General features: G+C 46.8%; 1 protein-coding gene across 1 annotated transcript; it reads right to left on the bottom strand.

Moving 5' to 3' along the window:
* Positions 1-13,815: 13,815 nt before the first annotated feature.
* LOC101768903 (cytochrome P450 94B3) lies at positions 13,816-15,654 on the bottom strand. Its single transcript, XM_004962482.2, has one exon. It carries the CDS (start codon positions 15,601-15,603, stop codon positions 14,014-14,016), a length of 1,590 nt encoding a protein of 529 aa, XP_004962539.1. The 5' UTR covers positions 15,604-15,654; the 3' UTR covers positions 13,816-14,013.
* Positions 15,655-19,540: the final 3,886 nt, after the last annotated feature.

Here is a 19,540-nt window from a genome sequence, read left to right on the forward strand (position 1 = left end):
ATATGTAAATGTTGAATAAGCTCAATTAAAATGTTGATGTTCAATTAACAAATTAGAATAATCATGTGGGATCTCGTTTTGTAAAGAAAATTATAACAAACATCATGATTCAAATGGAATTAAATTTGGATGCATCGTTAGAGAGAAAAGTGAGTTTAAAATTCGAAAACCAAACCTCCTGCCAACAACCAACAACCTGTCACACTGTCAGTATCAAACCTCCTAGGCTCCTTAGCTAGGGGTTCCTATCTATCAGATAGATAGATAGGAGTTGAAACTTATCCCACCTCGGTCAGCAAAATAAAAGTCCACCTTGTTAATATTTTTCAAAAAAGTTGGATCAATATTTATTGAAAAAAGTTGGATCAACATTTATTAAAAAAGTTGAGCTAAACATTTCATTAAAAAAGTTGAATCCAACATTTTTTGGAAAAAGTTGCACCAAAATTTTTTTAAAAAAAAGTTGATCCAACATTTTTCAACCTTCTTCTTCGGCTCCAGTGGCCGGCGAGCCCGCACAGGGGGCCTTTGGGGCCGCGGGGAGGCGTGCCGCCCGGGGAGGCGTGCTGCCCGGGGAGGCACCAGTGGTGGCACAGGGAGGCACAGCAGGGCTGGCTGCGATGGCGGCGTGGTGGTGCAGGCTCTGCACGGTGGGCGGCGACGCAGGCACGGAAGATAGGGGAGTGAGCTAGGGTTTGTATTTGATTAGATCTAGCGGACCTTATTCGTTGCACGAATCTTAAATATTGGAAGGTAAAATCGTCTGGAAGATGGATAGGATTTCTGACTAGCTCCTACGGCAGGCAGCCCGCAGCATGCGGGCATGTGCCCACGGCCCACTCTCACGCCCGACTGCATGCACAGATGCCTCCCACGCTCCAACAAATTCGTTAATTATATCACGCACGATATCTTATAGTGGAAGATGTATAAGCAACTATCTTCCGGAAGATGTATAGGATTTCCCATTTACATCAACATTAAGGGCCTGTTTGGTAGAGCTCCAGCTCTGAAAAAATAGCTCCAAATCCATAGATCCAGCTAGCTCCGCCATAGAGTTGCTCCACCGTGGATCTAATATCTCAAAAAGCGTTTGGTACAGCTCCATTCTTGTCTTTATCTCACAAGCAATTTGGGCCCATTCATCAGAATAAAAAAATATCTCCTTCCTGGCGTTGTAGCACGCATGGTTGAGGTGCTGGCGGGCACGGCCTCGCCGGCGGCCTCGCGCGCGCTGGCGGGCGCGGCCACGCTGGCGGCCAGGCGACCTCGCGCGCGCGGGCGGGCGCGGCCGCGCCGGCGGCCAGGCGGCCGGGTGCGGGGCGGGGCTTCGGCGGGCAGGGCGGCGGGCGGGCGCGGCCTCACCGGCGGCCGGGTGTGGGGCGGGGCTCCGGCGGGCGGGATGGCGCTCCGGCAGGCGGCGTGCTGGCACGCGCGGCCCCGCCGGTGGCCAGGCGGGCGGGTGCGGGGGGCTTCGGCGGGCGGGCGGGGCTCCGACGGGCAGAGCGGGGCGGCAGGCGGGCGCGGCCTCATTGGCGGCCAGGACAGCGCTCGAGTGGGCGGGGCGCGCGGGCCGCCAGCAAAGCGAGACGGCGCTCCGGCGGGCGGGGCGGTGCTCCGGCGGGTATGGGGCGGCGGTCCGGCGGGCGGGGCGCGGCAGGGCTGCGGCGAGCGGGGCGCGACCATGGCAGCGCGAGAGGAAGCTGTGAAGAAATAGAACGAACCGGTCATTTTCCACTAATGAGTGGCAGTGGTGGGTAATTTCCTCCAACTCCACCAAATTTGATTTCGTGGAGCACCCCCTGAGGTGCTCCACCAAATCCATGGATCTGGGGGTAGATCCACCATTTTCGTGGAGCAGATCCGTGGTGGAGTTGCTGGATCTAAAACCGTTTGGCTGAAAAATTCTAGAGCAGAGCTATTTTTGAGGATCTGGAGCTGCGTGGAGCTCTATCAAACAGGCCCTAACTCGAACTTTCTGCGAAATGAGGACCGGTGCTAGCGGCCAACCCAACACTGCAATAAAGCCCAGGCCTAGGTTGTAGATGACGGAGGATGAAAGCCTAGGCCTAGGCCTTTTAATGAATTTTTTATATTTTTATATTTTTTTTTTTGATTTTGTAGAAATATATAGTCGGATGAAAAAATTGTAAATCTAGGCTATTGCCGGCGGTAAGGCCCTCTCGGCCAATGGTCAACAGGCGTCGTAACTGCCGCACATGATTTGAGGCACTGTCGCCTGCCCAGGCGGCGGTAAGGCCCTTACCGCCGCCTCAGCTGGCGATAATGCCCTTTCCGCCGCCTGGGCCGGCGACAGTCGTCCCCCTACAAAAGCTGCCCGCGCCTCCTCCCCCCGCACCAGAGCGAGCGCCAGGCAGCGCGAGCCAGAGAAGAGAAAGAGGAAAGGAGGGAAGAAAAAAAAAGAAAGAGAGGAGGGGAGGAGGAGGGAAGAAAAAAAAGAAAGAAAGGAGGAGCATGAGGGAAGAGAGGAGGAGGAGGAGGAAGAGGGAAGGAATTTCTTCCGTCTTTCTTAGGTAAATCTTTTTAATCTCATAGTTTAGTTAAGTATAGTATAGTATAGTTTAGTTTAGTTTAGTTTAGTTTAGATCTAGATTTAGAAATAGTAGTAGATCTAGATTTAGAAATAATAGTGGATCTAGATGTAGACTTAGAAACTTTTAGCTGTATTTAGATATAGGAAAATGTAGCTTAGTTAGTATAATTGATTTAGCTTATACAGTAAAATAGAGTCAGCATTATTAGATTTATTTGTTATGGTAAATGCCTATGATAAATGCAGTTAGTAGATTCTGATATTTTGGTTAGGTATTACATTGTAGTTTTTAGGTAACAATATTAGATTCTTTTGTTCTAGTAAATGACTATGATAAACCTAGTTAGTAAATTATGATTTTTTGGTAAGGTATTCGAATATAGTTTTTCGGTAACAATATTAGATTTGTTTGTTCTGGTAAATCACTATGATAAATGTAGTTAGTAAATTATGATTTTTTGGTTATGTATTACAATATAGTTTTTCGGTAACATTATTAGATTTATTTGTTGTGGTGCATGCCTATGATAAAGTTAGTTAGTAATCTTGGTTTAGTGTTACATAGTTGTTTGTTTATTCAATTGAGGTCGTTATTGTAGTTAACTTATGTATAGTGCTGAGATTAATTTGGACTGCCCGTTTCATGTATGTTGCCAGGCATGTCGGATAGTGTAAATATTCAAGTGTACTATGGGCCAGAGGAGGTTAGATATGGACCAGAAGGGGTAGATTTGAGTGGATTTCCCTGTTTCACCAAGTGTGTTCCAAGAGCAAGAGAGAGAACTTGGGGGGTATATGCAAGTAGCTTTGTAGGGACTTAGGTGTTGACAGAGATCAAGCGGATATGTCTGTGAGGGTTGTAGTGAAAAGATGGCCTGACATAAACTTTTGGGAGTTGGTTCCGCTGGAAGGAACTCTGAACTATTGGGCTTACATAAATGGTTGCACGAGAATTGGTTTACCAATCATATGGTATATCCAATTTTTCATGAAGGGTGGACCTAGCACTCATATTGAAGAACGAGTCAGAGGTGATGAAGTTGAAGCGGAAGAAGATGTGCAGAGTAATGCGGGTGGAAACGAAGAACTTGATTACGAAGAACAAGAAGGTGGAGATGCAGAACATGATGTAGCGAATGGTCGTAATTTGACCAATTTCGCGGTACAGGATAATAGTCTTCCTCATCGGACGAGTCCTCATCCACAACCCCATTGGCCTCCCCTCCTTCCATCTCCATCTGCTCTACTAACTCAGCAATTTCTTCCCCCCTCATCAGCCTCTCCATTTGGTTCCCGCAACAATCAGGTGTTGCCGCTTGCGATCGCTTTTGTGGAGAAGGAGTCTAGAGATAGCTGGTACTAGTTCCACGAGAGGGTGAAGAACATGATTGTGTTGGACGTCGAGGGGGTCTGTCTCATTCATGATCGGCACAAGGGCATTATACAAGCAATCGACGACCTACAGAATGGAAGTCAAGAGCGTTTCAGGGCGCCAATATGGTCAGACTTGAAGAGTAGGTGGTGCATGAGGCAAATGGGTGCGAACTTTCATAGCCAATTCAAGAACAAGACCCTTATGAAATTGTTCAAGTGCCTGTGCAGCCAGAATCAGGAAAGGAAGTTCAACCTACTATGCTAGAAACTTGAGGACCTCACAAAGAAGCAATGCGAGGAACTAGCAAAGAGGGCGGTCAATTGTGAGGCCAACCAACCTGTGTCTCTAGAGGACGTCAGGCTCGACGGTCCAAATGTCAGGTGAAGACGGGGAAGATCCATCAAGACCTTCTCACAGTGGATTGAGAATGAACCAAAGGAAAAGTGGGCATTACTCTTTGATGACGGAGGTGCACGGTGGGGTATAATGACGACAAACCTTGCTGAGGTTTACAACTTGGTCCTGCGCGGTATTCGTGGCCTGCCCCTTGTTGGTATTGTTGAATTTTACCTTTACTGCACCATAGTATTTCAGGGAAAGGTACCAATTGGCTGATAACTCAATGCGTGACAACCACATAATATTTGGGTACAAGATGATAGAGTACATGGAGGAAGCAATTAAGAAAGCTCATTTGCATCGTGTGAAAGAAGTGGGAGCCGTGGAACGCCGGTTCGAAGTTGTTTGCAGGGACAAAGTTCAAATGGGCGGGAGGCACGAGAGACACACACATGAATGCATCCTTAGGAATGAAGGGTATGTTTGCTCTTGCCACAAGCCAAGGTTGCTTCACAGGCCTTGCACCTATTTCATTGCTGCATGCTTCGAGGCGGGGGGGCCTCCAACCCCGTCGTTTCATGCCGGACTATTTTCTCAAAGAAACCATATGGCAAACTTGGAGGAATGAGGTTTATGGATACGAGACTTTGTCAATAATCCTGGGAATGCCACCCGCTACATTCCTGATCCTGATCAAGAAATGTGCCAAGGAGTGGGGTGATGCGGGAACAGGCGTATCCGTAGCGACATGGACCAATCTGAAGCAGGTCCTGATGTCCGTCTATGCTCCAAGTGCCACAAAGCCGGTCACACCTACAAGAACTGCCCGGCAACGACGCATGGAAGTGCGAGCACCCAAGCTGCATCTAATAACTAGTAATGTAATGTACTGTCTATCTTGAGTTGTGTTATTATAACTTGAGTTGTGGTCCTTAGGTACTGTAATGTAATGTTTATTTGTCGTTGTGGACAAGGACATAACGTATTGTAATATTTATCGTGGACCCTTCTATTTGTAATGACTCGTATGTGCCGTAAAGTTATGTTGTTTATTTGCAATGTAACATAATGCAATGTTATATTTCCTTTATGTGTTCATTTCTTTATTTCTTTCAATACTTGTGTTGCAGGTATGGCGGCGCACCCAGGTCCACAAGGGTACCAGACCCCTGAGTTGCTCGACCCTACCTTGGACGGCCAGCATAGGTCGTTCTAGTAAGCCGTAGTTGGTACCACCCTAGGCACATTTCAGGCTCGTATCCCGCTTGTGACCATGCCGATCGACCGACGTTGGATCCCGAGGTACATCATACTTAGTAATACTTGTGTGTTAAGTTCAACGAATAATTTGTGTAAACTAATTAATTTTTTCCGTGGTACAGGTTGAGTGTGGCGGGCCTTCTCCCTGTGGCTAGGCTTGTGGAGTGCGACATGGTCGACATCTCAGTGTGACGTGGCGGTGAGAGACCCACACGGTTGCAGTTCGACATGTGACTGCTAGTGTTGGTGCTGAAAATCGGCCGACGACCCTCAGCGTCGGACACATGACCCGGGAGAATCTGCTTAACTCCTATTTGGGTTATTGCCTTGGTGCGGTTCGCGTGGCGTGCCAGTCAATCTGACCTGTTGATTGACAAGGAAAGAAAAGTATTAAATTCTAGGGGCTTTGATCGGCTAGAGTTCCGATCTGTCTTAAAAGCGTATCAGCGAATCGGCCGATTTACCGTAGAGATGACCGGCTATAGAATAGCCGATGATCATGTAGCGATTGTAAAGAAACTACTAGAGCAATTTAAACAACGCTACAGATGCAACACTTGAAACAGATATAATTAGCTATATGACAATAAATAAGAATAGCAGTAATGAAACCGACAGTTCAAATCTCAAGCTGGATAACTGGTGATAAAACTAGAGCAATAGATAAAACCTATATACTTCTAGTTAATATCGATAACTGGTGAATAAATCTAAACGAAACAACAGCGATGCGCCCGTAGTTAAAGCCTAGATATTACTCGATAAGTGGAACTTACAAATCGGCCGGAGATCGTGTCGATGCAGTCGTGCCAACCCGTACGAACTCATGAAAAGAAAAGGTTTTTGGCGAAGTCACCGACTTGAAACTAAAGTGCGAGGAATAAGTAGATTTGTTGTATTTGATTGATGTTGTTGCTTACAAACCTCACAAGGCAGCTATTTATACCCTGCCACAACTGACTTCCTAACCAACTAGGATCTATCTCTAATTTTAAACGATAATAAATATTTACAAACACAACTTGTATCTGAGTTGGTTATTATTTTCCCACGGGCCAATCTCCTTCTTCAGCAAATCTTCATCCTGGCCTACCTTAGGCCCAAAATGGCCAAACCGTTCTGGCTCCCAATCGGCCAGCCTCCATCCTTCGGCCGAAACACTGTAACTTTAATCGGCTGATTCCCAACTGTAGCTTCTAGTCCGCCGCATCGGCTCCCTTTTTCCCCCTTTAACGCTGATTCCAAACACATGTCAAAATCCGACGTCAACAGCTAGCAGCTCTGCTGGACCGGTGGCGGCAGGAGACGCACACCTTCCACCTCCCGATCGGTGAGTTGACCCCACACCAGAGGACGTCTCGATGCTACTGGGCCTTCCCTGTGCAGGGGCCGCCGTAGCCACGATGGACGTCCCACCTGCTTGGCGCGACGAGCTGCTGGGTCGGTTTGCGGACACCCTTGTAGACGGTGCCCCGGAGTACCGCACTTGCAGCAACTCCCACGGCCCGACGAAGGCATGGCTCCAGCAGTTCAGTGTGAGTATTTAATTAGCAGCAAGTCCAAATAATTTTTGTCAAATTTTCTTATTGTTGACACAAGTCTGAAATTGTTTTGCAGGTCGAGTACATGAGAGAGGATGCAGATGAGGCCATAGTAGCGCGTCACTTGGAGGCGTACCTGCTGTGGCTCTTTGGTTGGACCCTCTTCTGCACGTCACAGGGGAACTCGGTGCCTAAGCACCTTCTTCCTTACGCGAGGGCCATTGCGGAGGCCCCGCTCGCCGAGGTTCCACAGTACAGTTGGGGTTCAGCTGTGCTGGCGGCCACGTATAGGGGTCTTTGCACAGGCTGCGTGAAGGTGACTTCGGCAGAACCAATCTTCCTTGGTTGCCCGCTGCTACTTCAGCTTTGGGCCTATGAGCGGTTCCCGATAGGGCGACCTCGTGTGGACATGTCCCCCTACCCTAGGGGTTTCGACGAGGACGACATCGACAAGCCCATGATGAGGTTGTTGTGGTGCCTGAGGAGGGTGCGGTTCTTCTACTACTATTTTTCGATTCATATTACACTTTGGAATTTTTAAGGTCCTAATTGAGAAATTGTGATTATATTTGTTGCAGGCGGTTTGGATGGGGGTGCAGACAAAGAAGTCGTACTCGGACTTTGTCGGTATGTTCGACGCTCTGGTCGACACCGACGTGAGGTGGATACCCTACAGCTTCGAGGAGGTGGAGGCTTGTGCCCCACATGGCCTATCTTCGCTATGCTATCGGGACATGGTGTACTGGAGGACGAGGAGGCTAGTAGTCTACGACATCCACGTCGAGGACTACGCGGTTCACCGTGTGATGAGGCAGTTCGGTTTGTACCAGCACTCCCCGCTTCCGGCAACTTCAGCCGTTCCGGCTTCCGTTCACAGGTACAATCCAGCATTTTCATTCTCCTTGCATTAAGAATTTTTCATTTATGTAACTCGTGTAACGATGGTTCCATTAGGGCTAGCCGTCAGGGTGGTGGTAGTGGTGGGCCTAGAGTTCTATGGGCTCCAAGGATGGTTCACTAGGTCGCCCTGTGGGCGCCCGCACTAGACGAGGTGGTCCAAGAGGCCCGGGCACACGATGTCGATGCTTTCGCAGCGTACCTTCGCTGGTTCTTACCGAGGACCAGGACGTGGGTCCTGTTCGTTCCAGCCGAGCCACCGACGGAGACCGCTCCAGTCACGCAGACGTACCCTCGTGCGAGAGACGTCAACTACGCGCGGTAAGCTACTGTAATTTTTGTTGTTACTAAACTTGCATCATTTGGTGTGACTAACTTTAAATTTTTTCGCTCCCCAACAGTTCGACATTATTGGGGATTTGGACACACAGCTGACGTACGGCATCGAGCACTTCGACGTGCTGAATGCCCTTCAGCACCGTTCGCTGCTTACAAGGACCAGAGATGTCTGCAGGAGGTTTATCAGTGCTGTCAGCTATCGTGGCGGGCACGGGGACATCTTCCTTCCACCACGAGCTCCCTACCCTCGTGCGCCCTCTCCAGTTCCTACTCAGCAGGCTGGTATGTCCTCTCACCCGCCCATTCGTCCACTAGCAGCCGGCACGTCCTACGCCACACCACCACCACCACCACCACCGTCCTGGCACGCCACAGCAGGTCCGTCCACCGTTCCACAGAACGTTCTGCGGAATGTCTTGCTACCTGCCCCGCAGATGCAATCCGCATGGTCCTCTTATCCATCTTCAGCTACACTGGAGATACAACCAGCAGGTGCGTGATGCATACATTTTTTATACTCCATTTTAAGTACGCAACGAAACTAACAAAACCATTTCCTTTGTGATTATAACAGGCTACGCAGACCATGGATGGGTTTCGGAGGACTCACACGACTAGGCAGCGAGGTCTAGCTGCCAGGCTTGGTTCGATGAGCTTTTCAGAGTAGACCCCAACCTCCTCGGTCCCTCCCAGCTGGCAGATGCCCCGCAGGGTCCTACACAGGGTGCGACCCAATACCTCGGGACACCACAGGGTCCTACATAGGACCCGACCCAGTACCTCGTGACACTACCTGCGGAGGGAGCGGGAGGACGTCCGACTCGCAACGTTCACCCGCCAGAGCCCTAGACGTACGACCGGCAGCAGACCAGAGCAGCGCAACGGGCAACGAAGCATGGTCGTGGTGCCAGCGAGCCTCGTTTTAAGCGAGGACGCATTTAGTGCGTAGGACGACTTGTTATTTTTTATCATTTGTAGGATTATGATGTGTACGATTATCTTTATGTGCAAGGGCTGCTCTATCTAGATAAGAAGTTAAATGCTTTTCATTGTTCGCGTGCGTTCACTATACAAGTCTAAATATTTCCCAATTAAGAATTAAAAGCACACAATTAAAATAATCGATTAGTACGAATGAAAATTGTGTGGCAAATAACAGAGTACATGACCTAAGCACAACACAATGAAAGGTCCAACAGTACACAACATTATCCATGAATAAACCATGGATACACAACGAAAGGTCCAACCGCATACAACGGAGTACTAGCCAATAACAGAGCCTACTGAGTACAACAAGGCCACTTTCCCTTCCTCAGGGCATCGGGGTTCTCCTCGATCGCTGCTTTCGCTCAGCGTGCACGCTCAAGCTTCCTCTCCCTCTCCTCCCTCTCCGCAGCAAGACGCCTCCTTTCCTCCTCTTCCTTGTGCTCCTTCTCTGCAGCCTCCTCTCTGAGCCTCTTCTCCATCCTCTCCTTGTTCTCTGCCGCCCAACGCAACATGTACTGCATTTCCTCCTTGTCCTCAGGCTTGATCTCAGTGTCAATCCACTGCTCAAAATCACAGAGCGGTGAAGGGGTCTGTAACAAACGGAATAGTTACAAAACAAAAAAATATGCAGGATGTCATAGGACAGTAAAAAAATTAACAAACAGCATCGATTACTCACCATCTTGTTGATCTGGCGCTGACAAAGCGTAGGCTCAAATTGAAAGTTGGAACACATCCAATACCTCTGCCTATACGTGTCCTCTTCATCGTACTTGGCTACCTTGCAAGGATCGCCGCAAAAGCACATGGGCACTGGAACACCACTAGGCAGAGGCAAAGGGTCGAAGGCATTTTCGGTCAACGCAACACCACTCCACCTTTACCATTTTCGTTGTAAGAACCGGAAGCAACTAAGATTAAATCATACGACTAGCAGTTAACGTAATAACGTGCACTGAGATTACCTTGGTTTCCTAGCTTTTCCACGCCTTGGCATCCTACGGTTGTATAATAAAAATATTAAAATTTCATGAAACTATACTACTAAATACTTCTAGATCTAAATACTAAACTATGAACTAAAAACCCAATCTAATATACTAACTAAGCTACATTTTTAACATCTAAAAGCACACAACATATCTGTAGATCTAAATACTAAACTATGAACTAAATACCGAATCTACAGTACAAACTAAGCTAGATTTTTAGCATCTAAAAGCACAAGATATTTTTAGATATACTATACTACGACATTGAAAAACTTACCTGATGATTAGGAGGCTTCTTCCCCTTCTTTCCTCTCTTTCTTTCTTCCTTCCCTTCCTTCTCTCCCTCTCTGGTTCTCCTCTCAAAAATAACAGGTCTAGCTCAAGAGTTGGGAGGCTTAAGGCCTGGCTGGGAGGTTTTATAGGGGGAACCCCTGTCGGCCCAGGCGGCGGTAAGGACCCTTACCGCCGCCGTGCTGGTCGTACCGCAACGGTGCAGGAGGCCAAGTCCTTACCGCCGGCCCATGCGGCGGTAGGGCCTTATCGCCGGCCCAGGCGGCGGTAGGGATATGCGCCCGCGGTGTCGGCGCCTTACCGCTAGTTGAGGCAGCTGTAAAGGCCTTATCGCCGGCCTAGCCGGCGGCAATAGCCTAGATTTGCAATTTTTTCATCCGACTATATATTTCCGCAAAATCGAAAAAAATATATAAATAAAAAAATTCACTTTTAATAGTAGAATTAGAAAGCAGCCTATATTATGGTACCCATTTGTGTTTGTGGTAAGTAATCAACACGGGTGTCTATTTTCCAAAATAATGTAAAACCTTTTTTTGCCATACTGGGGAAAAAATACTTGGCAAACTTCGTGATTTCGGCATTTTGGTAATCACCAACATGAGAGTTACACCTCCTCCATCCAAAATTACTATTCATTTTTGGTATTTCTATGTACATAGTTTTTACTATGCATCTAGATATATATTATGTCTAAATATATAGTAAAAGTTATGTACCTGGAAAAGTTAAAATGAAAACGAGGATGGAGAGAGTAGTAGGAAACGAAAATACGAAATGATGTAACGATGATCGAGTGACGATGTCGTCGTGCGTCAGTGCGTCTTATCACGGCTTCATATGTCAGGGTTTTAGTGGCGCTAATCACGGGATTCTCCTGCGTTTTAGAGTCTGAACGCGCCTCAACTTTATTACCAGTCAAGCTAGGACAAATGAGGAGGGACCGCTTATGTTATTTAAATTTTTTTTAGTGTATGGTTTCCATGTTTTCCTTTTTAATAGTAGGGTTACTGTGTGTTCGCAGCTGATCTAATAGTGGACTCCTGCCTTTTGCAAAAAATTTACCAAATAATTTTGTATAAAAAAGGTTAAAATAATTATAAATTCTCACGGTTTTGATTTATACATCCAAAAAGAAAAAGGAAAAATTCGTCATTGGAACTACCAATTTTGTGGATTTGACCATACTATAAAGAGAGGTTTATTACGCTATTAGCGAGACTTTGTCTGGGTAGTTAGTCTAGAGCTCCTTGCTGAAAGCTCTTCGATTGGACGTGAAGTCGGATGAACGTGGAATTTACATGGATATGAATGGAACACATCATCGTCAGTTCAAAAGGCCAGCACGAGGTTTGACCTCTATGAGCTGTAATGGTACGCTGATAGATCGATGTCGATCACATGCACGTGTTTCAGATGCCAAATTTCATATCTAATAACCAACATTATTTTTCTTGGACATTGATTGACCGATGCAAGAAAGACATGTTTATTGGTCAGCCAGTTCACACTGGGGAAAGCGCTTTCAGTACCGGTTCCTAACCTCCCTCTAGTACCGGTTGTGCAACCGGTATTGCTAATTCAGTACCGGATTAAATATTCGGTACTCATGTGATTGAAGTACACACGAGACACAATTTTCTGACCAAAACCAAACTTATAAGGTTACTTTTCAATGTTTCCAATAACGAATCATCCAATACCAATTCGCACGTGGTTCACCTCTCCATGCGTCAAACAAGACTAACATAAAGCAAAGCGCTTTTCACACTAGTGGTGGCAGCTAATAAGAAGAAGGAAAACACAATTTTCCGTATCCACACCACACACAAACCATGCATGCACTGTGGAGTCAATTAAGTCGAAAAGGATTATCTTTCTTCTACCAAAGTTTAATTCATCAAGTTGTGTATTTTTTTTTAATTTGCCATTATAAGATGAAGCACACATGCAACTCCATCACTACTTGGCTGTTGCGCAAGATCTAATGATGTTCAGATCTTGCACATGATATGTGCAACAGCCAAGTAGTATCACGTGATAGAAAATGCCATTAATTCAGTGTGAAGGGACTAAACACATCTCACGCATAGTATCATGTTATTTTTTTATGAACTCTAGTAATAATTAATTGATTTGGTGTTGTGTCTATGAAATGGGCCCAGAACATTAGATTTATAAGATATCGTGCCAAAGTTTTATTTTGTGCCCTTTCTTTTTCTCTCTCTTACTTAATTATATGCCACATCACTAAAATATCCAATATGTTATCTAGTTAATTCGCATGATAGCACCCATTGAAAGATGGCTATGTGGTATATGCAGATTGTAGACTCGGGTATGAATACATATTTGAGAATTGTACAACAGAAAAATTAGCTAACATATGTAGTTGAGATAAGCATTTTCATTCATAGTCCCTCCGTCCCAAATTATAAGTCGTTTTGACTTTTTTTTTAAATTCATAAATTTTGCTATGCAGCTAAATACGTATTATATCTAGATGCATAGTAAAAGATATGAACCTAACAATCCACAACGACATATAATTTAGGATGGATGGACTATATAATACAACGAACCAAAAGTCTGTCTTTTCCACAATTACTTAACTTTCTAAAAGAGAATTATCCATATTTTTGAAGGGTTTTGTCTCACCAGCATGGTGGGATGGCACGACCAGCATACAGGTACCTCTGAGCCTACGACGCACACATACCTCGCCAATGGGTGTATGCCTCCCACGACGCACACCCTTTGTACCCGCATTGCACGGTCCTACCTTAAATACATCTTGTTGCCACTTAGCATGGCACGATACATGCTCCACCATACTACCTTCGTATTGAAATATTTGTCACTGTTAATTTTTAGTCACAACGTTTGATACTCATCTTATTTAAAAAATTATGTAATTATCATTTACTTTGTTTATAGCTAGCTTACTTTATCATGAAAGATATTTTAAACATAACTTATCTTTTCATATATCTATAATAATTTTTTAATAAAACGGATGGTCAAACATTGCGAGAAAAAGTGACAAATATTTCAATATAGAGGAGAGTATACATATACATCTTTGCACCCCATGGTCCTGCCCTACATCTTAGGTGCTCATGGGCTACTCTAATCCTAGAGTTGGGGGACCAGGTGAACCCAGTCATGTCCATGAACCTTCGTCACCATGAAACCTCGTCGGGAATCAAGATGGGATCACAGACAAACCATGCATCAAAACCCTTGTCCTACTGTCAGAAATTTGGCTGAACTCACGAATATCATTTTGAACAATGTACAGTTGGGACCAGTATATTCATATATCTAAGTACGAAAAACATGGCAGATCCAGCTTGCAGTTGCAGTTGCAGCAGCTCGACATGCTTTCCTCGGACGTACTGGCCACTGTTGACTCGATCGCATTTCGATGTCACTTCATTGCTCGCACGTGCCATCCTGCTGCGGCGTCCTCCTTCTCCTGACCGTCACCTTGAGCCCGCCGGCCATGTGCGCCGTGAGCAGCGGCACGAACACCGGCTGCCGGCCCTCGTCCACCGCCCGGAGCTCGAAACGGCGGAGCACGGCGGTGGCGACGAACTTCATCTGCAGGAACGCCATCTCCCTGCCGAGGCACGTCCGGGGCCCGCCCTGGAACACCGGGAACTTGAACGGCGACACGCCGCCCTCGTCCCTTGACGGCAGCGCCAGCCACCGTCGCGGCCTGAACTCGCCGGCGTCGGCGCCCCAGATCGACTCCATCCTGCCCATGCCGTACGGGAAGTAGGTGACGCGGTCGCCGCGCCCCACGCGCGTGCCGTCGGGGAGCACGTCCGCCTTAGCCGCGTGCTTCGAGTCCCACGCCACTGGCGGGTACAGCCGCATCGTCTCGCAGAGCGCCGCGTGGAGCACGCGCATCTTCCGGGAGCCGTCCAGGTCGACGCCCACGCCGCCGCCGCGGTCGTCGCACGCGCGCGACGACGACGAGTCGATCTCCCCGAGCACCTCGCGCTCGACGTCGCGGTGACGCGTCATGAGCCAGAAGAACCACGTCAGCGCCGCCGACGTCGTGTCGCGGCCGGCCATGATGAAGCTAATCACCATGTCGCGGATCGCCTCGTCGCCGTACCCCGCCGCGGCCATCCGGGAGACCAGGTCCAGGTCGTCGCGGCGCGCCGCTGGGCGGTGCTCGTGCCTCCTCCTCCGGCCGCGGCGGACGAGCTCCGTGATGGCGTCGTGTATCACCCTTACCTCCTCCCGTAGCCGCCTCTCCGAGCCGACCCCCAGCGCGCGCTTGGCCTTCCACACGGCGGCCACCGGCGCGGCGCCGCGCCCGGCTACGATCGCGGCCGCGGCGTCGAACGCCGCCGCCAGCCTTGACAGCGGCAATGCTGCCTCGTCGCCGGGGTCGTCCGCGCCGAGCGACATCCGGCAGATGACGTTGAACGCGAACCGCCTCAGGAGCTCCTGCACGTCGACGACGACATCGCCGCCAGCCGCCGCGGCCGTGTCGAGCGCCGGAAGGAGCCGCGAGCGCGCCTCCGCCTCCAGCGCGGCGCCCACCCGCTCCCTGAGCGCCCGCGCCGTGAACTCGTGGCTCACGAGCTTCCGCTGCGCGCGCCACGGCTCGCCGTCGGCGTTGAAGATGCCGCCGCCGAGCAGGTCGCCGAGCACCTCCGTGAAAGGCTTCCCCTTGGGGTAGTTCCCAAAGTTATCCTTGAGGATATGCTCCACGTTCACCGGGTTTGCCGTCACCACGGTCCGGCGAGCCCCCAGCCGTTCCACCACGACCGTCTGCGACGGCGACGCCGCGAGGAGGCCGGTGTACCAGTCCAGCAGCCGGCGCCGGTTCCGGTAGTACTCGACGAGGCAGCCGAGTACAGGGTGGCTCCTCGGCGCATGCCGGGGTCCACAGCAAACGCTACCACTTCTTCTTCTTGTTGCGAGCAGAGCATGGCAGAAGGAGCAGAGGAAGAAGAAGCAAGAAGCCACAAGAGGTAGCATGTAGCTGCAGCACTCCATCTCCATGGCGATCTACAGTCGCAAGCAGAGGTATGATGGAGGCCGATGACAAGTCGTGAGCACTGAACACACGATACACTGCTGGCTGGTGAAGTTATACATATATATATGCATCTCCGGAGATGCATGGGGCCATGGCACTGTGGTGTGAAAGCATGTGTCCATGCTTGTTCACTAGTACTTGGTTGCCACTAGGAGTTGGAGCCTTTTGTTTTGCTTTTGAAAGGTCATCTTAAATTTGGAGGCCTTGAGGGAGACAGGCACTACCTCTTGGTGTTGGGCTGTTGGGGGCTTTGGGGTTGAGGGTGTTTTTTGCTCCTTGATTGCTTGATTTGCTATTAGCACGTCAGCACCGGCTTATGTAAGCATGTGACTGGCTTTTCAAAAGAATCAGTAAATATTTTGAGATACCACAACCCTACTCTTTTGGATTCATATGCCATAGAACCACACATACTTCGCTTGAATTATCAGTAAACTGTTCATTCAACACTGCTAGTTTTTACGTATATCTGACTACAGATCATAGAAAAGAATCATGCAAAGCCTATTCCTTATCATCTGAACATGGATTTTTCACATATGCACACATGGTCTATTCGGACCATTCATCTTGAAATCAATAGTGAATGAATTATGAGTAGGTGAGAGGATCTTGGATATGGAAAAATTCAATAGTTAGATGAATAATGTGAGATGATTGAACGATTAAGATAAACCAATCAGCCATAAGTACATGCGAAGATGCCTTTACCCTTGTCATCCAATAAGTGTCATGATATATATATATATATATACATGCCATAATTTTGTGATTGAAGTCTGCGACATCAATTATTCGGGCGTGGAAGACCATACCAAGCAGCATCCAGAATGTCACGAGAAGATAGTGTGCGATAAAGGATAGAGCAAAAGAAATAAACAGTGACTCTAGCCAGGACAATTATTGAGAAACGGAGCACCGTCCAGCTGCCCAGGCAACAGAAGAAGTGCATAATTGAGGAGTCTCCCGAAGCCTCTGCTGCGGCTATAAAAAGAGAAGTCGGGTGAAGCATTCAGCAGAACCACCACAACCACGACAATTAGCATATCACCACCGAAGCAAGATCAGAAGACCTCCACTCATGAATACTCCATGAAGACCACCACCACCTCGGAAGTGCTATGAGGGATACCCACCATTAGTAGTAACACCCCACTACCGTTGTATCACTCCACCACCTCTGTATTACTAGAATAAAGGGAGGCCATTGGAGCTCGTCCCGCCGTTTGTAAGGTAATTAAGGTTTGTGCTAAGTGCTTGGGGTTTCCCGAAAGGGAAAGCCACGTGTAAGCTTGTCCCGTGGAAATGGATTAAACTGTCCTGGTAATATCCCTGCCTTCCCTTAAGCTCGTCCGTATGGGGTGATGTCTCTACGCTAGGGATCCTAGAGAAACCTCTGCGTGTGTCGTTCTCGTGTTAGCCCTGGTAGCGGCGTTTGAGGAGAACCCTGTATGCGTAGAGAAGTGTTCCCTTCAGGTGGAACTGCCTGGGGAGACGGTAGAGCTTGAGTCCTGTGTGTGCATGGCTGGGATGGTTAGGGTGAAGACCGGGCTGGCCTGGTTTTGAAGCTAACCAACGATGCATACGGTGAGTACCGAGTAGGAGTGACACAAAGAATAGCAGCATGACTGGCTGAATCCTTGATCTCGCCAACCAGATCCTGAGAATCAATATAATTAATCCTAATCACGCACCCACGCATACCATATCTGCTGAATAGTTGCTGAAAGCGACCCCAAATAGTTGCTCAATAGTGCAGAATAGTGAGCGAATAGTGCAGCCATTTTTGCTCATCCTGAGGTGCTCCATCTACTCGCGGTGAGTGCCTGAACGCTATTCATATTCCTAATTTGAATAGTGCCGCTCAAATTTGAATAGTAACCAGAGAATTTGAATAGTGCAGTGAATAGTAACTCAAAATTTGTAATCTGAAATTTAAGTTTCTTGAATTCCGAGTCGCAATTCCCCGTATCTTCGTTGTCCCCGTGTGTGTGTATATATATATATATATATGTATGTATGTATGTATGTATGTATGTATGTATGTATGTATGTATGTATGTATGTATGTATGTATGTATGTATGTATGTATGTATGTATGTATGTATGTATGTATGTTAAACTAATGTACAATACGCTCTTAATTCTATGAAATTGGGTAAGCAAATTGAGTTATGCGATACTTTATACTACACAAGTGTAGTTCCCTGAAACTTTACGTTTCGATTATTGTAATGTTACAGTAGTTACAAGCATCTTTATAGTAGCGCATATACAACATAGTACATCATCTCAGCCTCAAATAAAACTGGCCCTACTACGGGCCGCCTCTAATATGTCAGCAGCTGTTTGGATAAAGGTGGGCCATCAACAAGCGACTCATGACTAAACTTCGATGTTTCATGGACCAAAGAAATAATGTTTTAATGTTTGTAGGATATATGCTTTGTTTGTGTGCATATTGTTGTTTGGCTGGTGTCCTTTTGGTTGCTTGGTTTCTCCATAGCTAAGGACAAGGATTTTTTTAATAAGGAGGACAAGGTTTTTGTGTGCATAGTGTCTTTGGATAAGGACAACGTGGGCTAGATGGAGATAAATGTCAATAATAACTTTTCGTGGTTTGGTTTGATAGGGGAAGAAGCTACAAGTTTCTTTTTAGTCCAGTCTTTTTTTGATGTATAGACTCGAGCAAGTGGACACCCATGCATGAGCTTCATCTTTTCTCTCAAAAGGCAGAAAAGTCTGACATAATTGTCCTGGAAATTCTATTTTTATGATATATGAGTATACATAGTTATAACTTATAAGGGTCTCTAGAATAGAGTAAAAAATACACAAAATCTGTAGCTATTGTACTATGAACTCCGATTCAAGGTTTAATTTGTCAAATGACTTAAACCACAACCACAATCTCAGGAGCATACATTGGAAGAACACCGTAACACGTGCAGAAATTAGCTTTGGAGAAGCCGCTATATTGTGGCAAAATCTAGGCCTCCTCATCTATGGTACGGATGGACAATATATGAAGAAAGGTACTAGAGACGAGTTTATATGGTCTGAAAATGTTGTGCGACAACAATACATATACACTAAACTTAGCATCTCTATATTATATGAATTCAACTTTTAAAATGAAGAATCAAGAGATTTATGTGGAATATCTCGAACCACATAGCATGCTTGAGAAGAATGGGTCTGCATAGCGAAGGACTTGACTTAAAGAATTGAAAGTACTACTTCCTCTCATAAAAAATATCAGTCTATCTAAATTTTTCCTAAGTTAAACATCCTTTTTACTTTGACCATCGCGTGTAAAATTTTATAAAGATTGGTAACATGCCAAACCTTGGTGAAGGTGTGGCTAATAACAAAATACTCACCACAACTTAAGCAAAGTATGGCCAGGAAGAGCTAATGATATGTGAGATCTCATGTAAAATACGATTGATTATCAATGTATTAAAAATAGTTAGGGGAGTAAATCGTGTCTAAATTTTGTTAAGGAGGTTAGGTGGACAAAACAGATAGGTGAAGGTAGGAAAATGGACTTTTTCCTAAAATAAATAATCATCATAGTGTAAAGTCTTAGTCTGCTAGAATTTCACGGTCTGTAATTCGCATCGTCTCTAATTTTCATTGCATCCAAGCAAAATCACGTGCGCTGAGAAAGTATTGGGCTTGGGTTAATTGCACCTTAGCATGGCAATAAACAAATACTAAATGGGTGGCGCAGTCATTAAAAAGAGCGGATCTTGCCCGTGTTCATATCAGGCTTCTTCCTTTGAATCATAGTACATGGCAAATTGATGAGCTCCTTGATTTATAGTTACATGTTATCAATTGAAATAAATTTCAAAGTATCTACTATTATTGTAAAAGAGCAACAATTTGGCAAT

This window comes from Setaria italica, chromosome III (assembly GCF_000263155.2).
Source record: "Setaria italica strain Yugu1 chromosome III, Setaria_italica_v2.0, whole genome shotgun sequence".
In the NCBI taxonomy this organism is placed as follows: Eukaryota; Viridiplantae; Streptophyta; class Magnoliopsida; order Poales; family Poaceae; genus Setaria; species Setaria italica.